Source organism: Amphiura filiformis, chromosome 16 (genome assembly GCF_039555335.1).
Source record: "Amphiura filiformis chromosome 16, Afil_fr2py, whole genome shotgun sequence".
Lineage (NCBI taxonomy): Eukaryota > Metazoa > Echinodermata > Ophiuroidea > Amphilepidida > Amphiuridae > Amphiura > Amphiura filiformis.
In genome coordinates this window covers 43,677,865-43,687,535 of record NC_092643.1, presented here as the reverse complement: position 1 = coordinate 43,687,535, position 9,671 = coordinate 43,677,865, and the positions used below count along the sequence as shown (strand labels likewise).

Genomic DNA, 9,671 nt, shown 5'->3' with positions numbered 1-9,671 from the left:
GGCTCTCGACCAATCACGCGCGCTGTTATATAGCGTGTATGTATGAACCCCTAATTTATATTTGATATAGTGAGGCTAGCAGTGACATAGATAATATGAAATCAAAGGTCAGATATTTAGATAAACAAGCGTTATACTAGTGCCCGAGTTAAACTTGATCACAAATTGAACAAAATATTATAAGAGCTGGCAGATATTATATATAGTTTGCCATATTTGGAACAACTATACGTAGTATTTATTGCTGATTAAAGATGGCTGGCCCCATAGTTCGCTACATCAATGATATAGCTGTGTTGGTGCTCAACGATGGCGAGAACAAGTTCAATGTGACCAGTATCAATGCAATGACGGATGCGGTAAACAGTATTGAGAGGTACGAATGTTGTATGGTTGTATGTTTTCAACTTTTTCCGGGAAAAGGTGGGCCATTTTTCCAAAGTTTAAATGTCAAATCGCAGACACTATGTTACTAAACAATGATCTTTGACTTTTAAAATGTGACAATTGAATATATGAATACAAAAACCACCTAAGTCCATACTTAAACCAAATTGAGTTAAGCATGGGAAAGTGTTCCTTTACATAGGCCTGTCATATGTATGAAAGAACAACTCAAATTCATCCTCTGTGTCTATTGAGCATGTGAAAAATAGCATATGAAAGAATCACCCAATTCCATGATTTGAGTCTTGTAACACATTGATTAAAATCCAGTATGTATAAAAGTCCACTTGTAACACATTCATTGCTAGAGAGTGACTTTTGAAAAAAAATGGGTTTAATAAAGGAAAGTGTGTGGTTTATATTACATGGCAGAATGCTTATCAACATTATACATACCTGTGCGCTTTATTTTGTATTATCTTACTAGTGGTAATCTCATTCTAACATTGTTGTCTTTGTATATGATTCAAACAACCACCTAAGTCCAAAATTTAAAATGAACCCCACGAAGTCCCTGAAATGCTAATCGTCATACCTAATACAGGTTAATCCACTCATTTGCACGTAAAACTTACCATATTGACCAGGTAAATCTAACTGAAGGAATTAAAATGATACACAGGTTTTTCTCTCAAAATCACTTCCCATGGACTTAGGTGGCTTTTGTATTCATGTATTCAATTGATTCCTTCACTAGGCACAATTTACTTAATATTCTGTAGAAGTTCAGTTTTTTATCATGTCTGTAACAATCTTGATCAATGCCGTTGGGTTTTTTTGTCACTCGGTGACAGGTTGAATGTCAACAGTCTTTATATTTTGTATCACACGTCGCATGAATATCAGTATCAAATTGTCTGCGCACAGGAACAGCCAAAAACATTTCGCTATAAAGCTTTTTTACGTGCTCGCTTTAAAAAAAAAACATGTCTGCAAATTCCTACAATCGGCGGAATATATTAACCTAGTACTGTCCCGAAAGTCTTGTTATTATACATTTAAGAGGTGAAGTTTAAAATGAAGATTAAAACTGCTTTAAAGGAACACTTCGGCAATCACAATATTGTGGTTTATATGTTAAAAAAAACAATTATCAAGCACGGATCACATGGTTTTATTTATCAGACTCATATTGAACTTAAATACAAATCAAAACAGCCGACTCTCACCACGCGATATTCAAATTTCCCGGACACTAAATTGCCTGTGGCAATTCCTGTCAATAACACAATGAAGGCTGACAACAATTGAGCACAAATAACCATGACGTCATTGCCACAGGCAATTTCGGCTCGGGAATTTTGAATATCGCGTGTTGAGAGCCGGCTGTTTTATTAGTTTTATGGTCAATATGCGTTTGTGAATGTTGTGATTGCCGGAGTGTTCCTTTAAGTCACTATTATTTTGTCTCAAAGAAATGTAAATGCCAAGGCATTGGTTATCACGGGGACAGGGAAATTCTTCAGCAGTGGACTAGATCTTGAGTGGTTGGATAAACAAGATGAAGATACAAGCAGAGAATTCTTTCAAGCATGGAAACGATTAGACAATAAGTTGGTGACATTTCAATTACCAACAATTGCTGCAATTAATGGTAGGTACCAAGCAAACACAAAACGTTTTACCTCAATATATCTGTTGCATTCACGATAAGCAACATTGATACACCTTAAGGGCTCGGATAGCGACGTTTTCACGTATTTTTGTGCGGGACCTGAGAGCACATCAGACATATCGAAATGCATTTTGAATACGTTCTTTTGATATCAAGTAATTCTGATTTTTTGAAATTGCGATATAAAACACATTTTATGGCAAATAATTAAGATTTAAGTAAAATATGTAAAACTACTGGACTAATAAAAATTTCCAATCATTATGCAATTTAAATCTCATCTCCGCCAGTTATCTTGTTAGACCTAATGGTTTATAGACCAAATGGCTATTAGACGTAATGGTTATAGACCAAGTGTGTGTTAGACCAAAGATTATTGGACTAAATGGTTTTAGACTTATAGAGGTTATACACGTTACATATGTGTGACTTCGAACAAAAGGCGCTGGTTTCCGTAGTATTCCTCATTCAAACTAATTCAATGACCCCGGTTCAATACACGACCTCGGAGTTACTGACATGACTTTGGCGGGTTATTTTGAAACAGTCATGGTTGCACATGCAGGTACTTCTTTTGAAAAAGCTAAACAAGGTATAGCAGTCGCTGATTGATAGGATATGCAGCTTAGGCAAAAAAAGTGTTTGTTTGCCCAGACATGGGGTAGAAAGGAGTGGAGTCAGTAGGGCGATTTCCTTTTTTCCCCTTTTTTTTGCTTCTTAGATCTTTACACATATGTGTTGCAGCAAGTGGGGTAGGAGAAAATATACAACATTCAGCCTTACATTTTGTACTTGTGTCAAACTTTAATTACAGGCTAATGAACGTGTATATTTGTTGGGAGAGAAATTAGACAAACATAATGCATGCACGCTGATGTTGATGCGTAGCGCAAGTGCATTATTTTGTCTAATTTCTCAAGCACCAAATGTGATTTTTGCTGTTTTTAGAACAAAACTCTCACTAAAAATGTTGGAAAATTAGGACCAAATATAAATGCATTTATTATGCATCAACCCGCCCGAAAAATAAATAAATCCTATGCGATACGATAGCGTGCGAAAGCACTGCGCGTAGTATGCGGATACCCCGGATTTATACACAATCAATGCATTCCGCATTCTTTTCTAACCGCTTTTCTGATTGGCTGCTTTGATATAGGAGTGTATGAATGTATTTCAACCTGACCATATAAAGTTTAACCTCTTTGGTAATAAAATCGGGCTGGAGTACAAAATCCCAGACCATACATGTACTTGTCATGCTTGGTTTTCTATATTGATGGTAAAATATTGTTGGAGAAGGCTAAATGGGAAAAATGAAAGCTAGGAATATTAACTTTCAAGTGTCATTTGGCATTTTTTATGGGGAAAAACATCATTTTCTTTATTTTTTTATTTTTGTTAAAAAAGAAAGAAAAAAAAAGTGTATGATGTTTTTGGAGTTTTTGGGTCGGTCGTGTCTGGGCAAACAAACACTTTTTTTGGCCTTATAGAACACGGATAACCTCTATTGGTTATTAGACTAATTGGCGTTTGGTCTAAATGGTTATCGACCAAAAAACGTTGACAACGTAAATTTTATCATATTATCAACTTAAAACATTCCAGAAGTGTTATGCATCTTGAATCTGACGAATTAATTTGTAAGCATTCTGTTATCTTGTTCTTGCATGGTAAGCCAATATCCTATATAAATATGTTTTATTTTATAATATTAATTTCATGATTAATGGTCGAATTAAACCCGTCACAGGAGAGCGATTTTGAATAGATTCCACTGCCGTTCGATACGTACGTTTGGAAATCGCAATCTCTCTATTAGAGACATTGCGATTTCCAAACGTAGACATCGGACGTACGTTGATCTATTCAAAACCACTCTCCTGTATCGAAGCGAGTTCACGTATTTAGCTATTTTTGAAGATATTCCACGTGCGAAATCGACGTAGATACATCGTTGATAATGTACAAAATGTGTCCATTTCACAATATGTTAAAGACAGTCAAAGATAATGAACATACGAAGGAAAGTCTAATTATTATTATGATCTTTTTTGTTTGTAACACATCATTATAATAAAGGTACAGCGATGTGTTAAAAATGGACGAAATTTAAACGCAATATTCATACGCAGAGATTACCCATTGAAATGTGTGTGATAGTTTGCGTACAAAAAATCACATTGCGATTTCCCATTATGGATTCCCAACGTAGAATAAAACGCAGATGCTACGTTGAATATGCTAATTTTACCTCATGTCTAAGTCCATGCAACGAGCCCAATTTTCAGGACGAAAAAGTCTCATTTTGAAAGTAAAGTCATGATGTATTGATGTAGTGATCTTTAATCTACAAAAATATATGTTTTTGGGCAACTATAATAATTGGGGAGCACAAAAAACAATTAAGTTTAATCAGCAGGTAGATCAAAATTTTAGCCAAAATCAAAAGCGGCTTGTTTGAATCAGGCATAGACTCAGCTTACTGTTATCGGGACTGTTAGTTTTTCAATCACTATGCCCTCATCGACCTAGGTTAGAAGCTGTTAGATTAGATCAAATATTATAGTCTTTTTTTCAGCTCATTTGTTCTCCTTCGTGACGAATGAGCACAATCCAGCTTGGAACAGAGACTAGCAATATTTAACGTACGTAAAAACGTACGTACGTTCCACGCGCTGCGTTTAGAAAATCGCAATGTCTCTATTATGTGGGGAAGAACGTACACTTTATTGTTAATTTCTTTTAGTTTGTAAACTTCAAAGGTGTTATGATATGACGAAGACGAAGAAACCACAATGTGAATGAAAATCAAACAAGTTGCCTTGATAAAAAAAAAATCACAATAGCAATGGATGTTTAAAATTGTGTTATCCTTGATTTAAGACAATAAATTGGTTAATACAACATTGAAAAAACAAACCAGGTTGTGCCCGAGTTTAAACCGGAGCAAAAAAAATCAGAAATGCATTAGGAGTCCATGGCTTCGACCACTTCATTAAATGGTGAAATGGAGTATTTAGTAATATGAATGTATGCTGTGGTCCGGAAAGATTAAAAGAACTGTGAAAACTTGATTTCTTGGCGAATGTGTATGTAGGGTATTCAGGAAAAGGCTAGGGTATATTTGAAAGTGAATGTGAGAAAGAAGTGCCAATGTGATTCCCAGGAAGAGCTGTAGCCGTATTCTGGATATCAGTATTATTGCCACTAATTTTGGTTTTGAAACACCGCGTGAAATGAAGAAGAATGTTTGTTTATCATCAAATCAATGATTGACTGTAGGATTGGTGTTACTTTTTGAATTAATAATAAAATTGTTAAAATATTACACTTGGGACAGTAAATAAGATTTAACATGCTTTTAGATATATTTTGTACCCAGCGAAAAATATCATAGAACAATAGCGTTATGTTACGTGTGAATATTCTTTATCAGTCGTTGCTGGTCACGGCCACCGCGTGACTCAGAACGAAATGATAACTGGACCAAATGATTACTGGACGTAATGGATGTAAGACCAAGTGGTTGCAGACAAAAAAAGGTATTAGATGAAATGGTATTTAATAGACCAAATGACAAATCCTCCATGAGTATCACCTTTCGTGTTATACCGGTTATACGTACCTTATTGAATTGTACTTCTTTTCTTTCTCGAACACGTATGTGATAGGTCATGCCATCGGTGGAGGGGCATTTTTAGCTCTGTTGTGCGATAAACGTATCATGCGGACACAGAAAGGCTGGATCTATGTTCCTGCGATTCATTTAAACGTGGAACTACCTCCACATGTGTTGGAAATAGCTAGGTAATGCAACAAAAACAATATATGTAGCCTAAATAATTGTTATTGTGTTTATTATAAACACATCCCAAAAAGAAAGTGTCCAGTTTGATTTGGGTCCATCAGTCAAAGATCGATGGGGTCTTAAATCCTTAAATCAAGACCTACTAAAAGTATGTTACAGAATAATTGATTCCGTACAGTTTGATACCTAATTTGTCCAAGTCGATGCAGAATCGATGACACAATGAGCTTTTGAATGCATCTACCCTGGATTTTAATGTTTGCAGTAATTCTTATTGATGTGATTTTCCTGCTTCTCATGATTTTACATTAAGGTACACCATAACAGAGACAGACTAAGACAGTTTGACTTCACTTCATGTTTTTGATTGAATATAGATACTTTTTTACTCCTTCCTCAATGTTTTGCCCTTCACTCTTCACAGTCAATATCTGGTATGTCCTCCTGCTGCATCAATGACTCCCAGACCTCTGCGGCGCATGCTCTTAGTGAAACAAAATGAATAATGAGCAGCAGGACCAAATCAATAGCAATTACTGCAACTTTTAAAATTGAGGCGATTGCATTCAAAGGTCATTTTTGTCATCAATTTGATTTTGACAAATGAGGTATCAAACTGTGCGGGATAAATTTATCTATAACATACATTTGGTAGGTCTTGATTTAACACTCTTCTTTGACTTATGGACCAATAATTAAACTGGATACTTTCTTTTTGGGATGGGTTTACATCATTAACTAGGAGGCCCATTAGTGGTAAATGCTCTCTGAGGAAACACAAAACGCTTGACACGGAACGTTTAAATGGGCTTTTCCAAAAATAGATACACACTCCCTATAGAGGAGGTCGGATTTTCCGACTTTTTGTCCAGTTATAATTACTGGAAATCCAGACTTTCAAAGTATCTAAATACGAATAAATCCAGCAAAACAATCAAACATCTAAAATTTGAGGGGCTCGTTTTGGACTTCTATTATTGAAAATTCTCTACAGGGGCGCGCCGTTATTATCTATTATATCACGATGTAGGGTTACGTAAAGGGTATATAACGCGTCAATATTTTTATAACATTTTAAAAGATTTTTCCCAACATGCTAAAATAATGCCATCTAAAATATTTTACGATAACATTTTAGGATTTTTTAATTAAAAAAGAGGCATAATTATATTATTTAAAGCCACGTTCAGTTTAAAGTGTCAATTTTCCTACTTGCAGAATGAAAGTTCAATCCCCAAAAGTTCTACGAGACTTGGTTTTATTTGGGAACAGATTCAACGCAGTCGACGCTTTAAACGCCGGTCTAGTCGATGAAATTGTAGATGAAAGTCTGTTATTGAAGAGAGCAAAGCAAATGGCCACAGACACTCTTGGTGAGTGGGGGTGTGTACCCTTCAAGATATGCATGCTATAAGGTTGTAATAACAACAGATGGCGCTATCACCGCACTAAAATGATTCATATGATCATTTTAAGACCTGTTGTAGAATGATTATTATCATTTTAGTAGGAGACTGGTTGCAGGATTAGGGGTGTTTCTGAAAGATTGGTACCGGAGCTAGTTTGGGTTCCTTTGCTAATATCCAAATTAAATCTCCGAAACATCAAGTATGGGGATCTCCTTTTTAAATCATCAGATTTACTTATGCGGTTTAGGCATGATTAACTGTTCCCCCTCCCCCATACATATACTCACCCCACGATGCTAGATATTTTTCCTTACGTACCAAAACTAGTTCCGTTAGAGAATAACAACAACAACAACAACAACAAAATACATGGTAATGGTTTTGTTAGCAGTTGTAACCTTAGTTCTTTATGGGCTTTATAGAATGAATGAATGAATGAATTTAGTTTTTATTTATTTATTTATTTATTTATTTATTTATTTTATTTATATATTATTTATTTATTTATTTATTTATTTATTTATTTATTTATTTATTTACTTATTTATTTATTTATTTATTTATTTATTTATTTATTTATTTATTTATTTATTTATTTATTTATTTATTTATTTTTCAGGGAAACAGGGGATCGACCGCAATATGTTAAGGACAATGAAGCATGACATATACAAATCCATTGTGGAATCAGATGTTCTAAGTCATGGCATATTATTTTCACAGAGGAACGAAGCTTTGCTCAATTCTAAATTGTAGTCATACGCATATACGTGTGCAGTCCAGACGATAACCTAATATTCGCCGTAGAAGTAGGGACATTTATTCTAAAAATCAGCCTAGAGTTGTAAATAATTTGGGTATTGATGATTGCTTTAATCACTTTCAAGTTGTTTTCAATATTTTGTGAATTTTGATCAAAATGAGGTTGAATTGAAGAAGAGAATTAGTTTGATCCAAATCGTGATGCCGAAGAGGTTAATGCTCCAATAAATAGGCATGAAATTGAAGTTACTGTCTCTAAAATGAAATGTAAAAAAGCTGTTGGTCCTGATGGCCTCCCAGCTGAGGTATTTAAATTTTCTCTTGATCACATTTCACCTTTGTTGGAAAGATATTTTAATTTAATTTTCGATACTGCTGTCATTCCAGATTTCGTGGACAGTAAGTATAATACAAGAGAAATTCTAAATTTATCAAAGTGATGAAAATGATCCTCACAAATTTCATAATTTTTCAAGAAAATACAAAAGAAAAAGGCAATTCAATATAATAAATTGGGTGTATAATCAAGTAGAGCTTCGGTATTTACGTATTTATGGCGAGTGGAAAATCGCTCACTAGAAATCGAGTTTGGGCGAGTGGTGGCGAGCGAGAACGATTGCTTGCCTCAAACAGCAAGGCCTGGGTGAGGAATGTCGAAACAAATGAAGTCTTATTACGTTAATCTCACAGGGGAAAGGTTGCCTGTTTTCACCAAAGTTAAACTGGAAAACCGCCGACACTATGATACTAAACAGTGGTATTTGACTTTCACAATGTTATAAATGATTGCTTCAGGTACAGTTTAGGCCTACTCAATAGACTATACAAGTTCGGTTTGTGCAACATGTATGTAACAATCTTGATCAGGGTCATTATGTTTTGGTCACTCGGTGACAGATTGAATTTCTACAGTCTCTAACCATTGTTTTGTATTACGTTGTCGAATATCAGTATCAAATTGTCTGCGCAGAAGAAAGATAACAGCAAAAAACCTTTCACTATAAAGCTGTTGTTCAGTGTTTGCTTTAAAAAACATGTCTGCAAATTCCTATAATCGGGGGAGACCTAGTACTGTCCCGGAAGTCTTGTTATACATTGAAGAGGTGAAATCTAAAATTAATTAGATTAAAATTTGCACCAAAAATGGTCAACAAATGCTGAATTTTCAAAAAAATCATAAAAAAGCCCGATTTTGCCCAAATCGTCGGCTGTATTCCATAGTGGCGTATAGTGATTTTTGGTCATTTTTTGAAAATTGGCACATATGTTTTTAATGATGTTCTCATCAGTCATAATTAGCTAATTAATCAGTAATTAATTAATTAAATGTGGCGTATAGTTACAAAGTGACATTTTTTGTATTCCATAGTGGCGTATCGACCATACGCCACTTTTTATACACATTTTATAATTATGAAATATCGGCAAAATGAAAACATCGTATGTCATAGTGGCGTACACGTATCGGACCTATACGCCACTATGGAATACGAACGACGAAAAGTAACGCAATAGGGATTACACGGCGACCGAGGTGGCGTACGGTTAACGTTAGGTTAGGGTATTGCGTTTTGTTTGTTTTCCATAGTGACGTATAGTTTTATTTTCAGTTTGCTAGCAATAGTAT

At 34.9% G+C, this 9,671-nt stretch overlaps 1 protein-coding gene across 1 annotated transcript; it reads left to right on the top strand.

Annotated features, from left to right (window-relative positions):
* The first annotated feature begins 254 nt into the window (after positions 1 to 254).
* On the top strand, positions 255 to 8,038 carry LOC140172669 (uncharacterized). The gene is made up of 5 exons (XM_072195803.1): positions 255 to 376; positions 1,863 to 2,041; positions 5,737 to 5,872; positions 7,092 to 7,246; positions 7,902 to 8,038. Exons 1-5 carry the CDS (start codon positions 255 to 257, stop codon positions 8,036 to 8,038), a joined length of 729 nt encoding a protein of 242 aa, XP_072051904.1.
* The last annotated feature ends 1,633 nt before the right edge of the window (positions 8,039 to 9,671 follow it).

What these genes read in the sequence shown, in the direction of transcription:
- LOC140172669 (XM_072195803.1), top strand. Translation starts at nt 255, where the DNA reads ATGGCTGGCCCCATAGTTCGCTACATCAATGATATAGCTGTGTTGGTG. An exon ending in AACAATTGCTGCAATTAATG is followed by an intron (nt 2,042 to 5,736) that starts GTAGGTACCAAG and finishes CGTATGTGATAG; the next exon opens with GTCATGCCATCGGTGGAGGG. An exon ending in AATGGCCACAGACACTCTTG is followed by an intron (nt 7,247 to 7,901) that starts GTGAGTGGGGGT and finishes TTTATTTTTCAG; the next exon opens with GGAAACAGGGGATCGACCGC.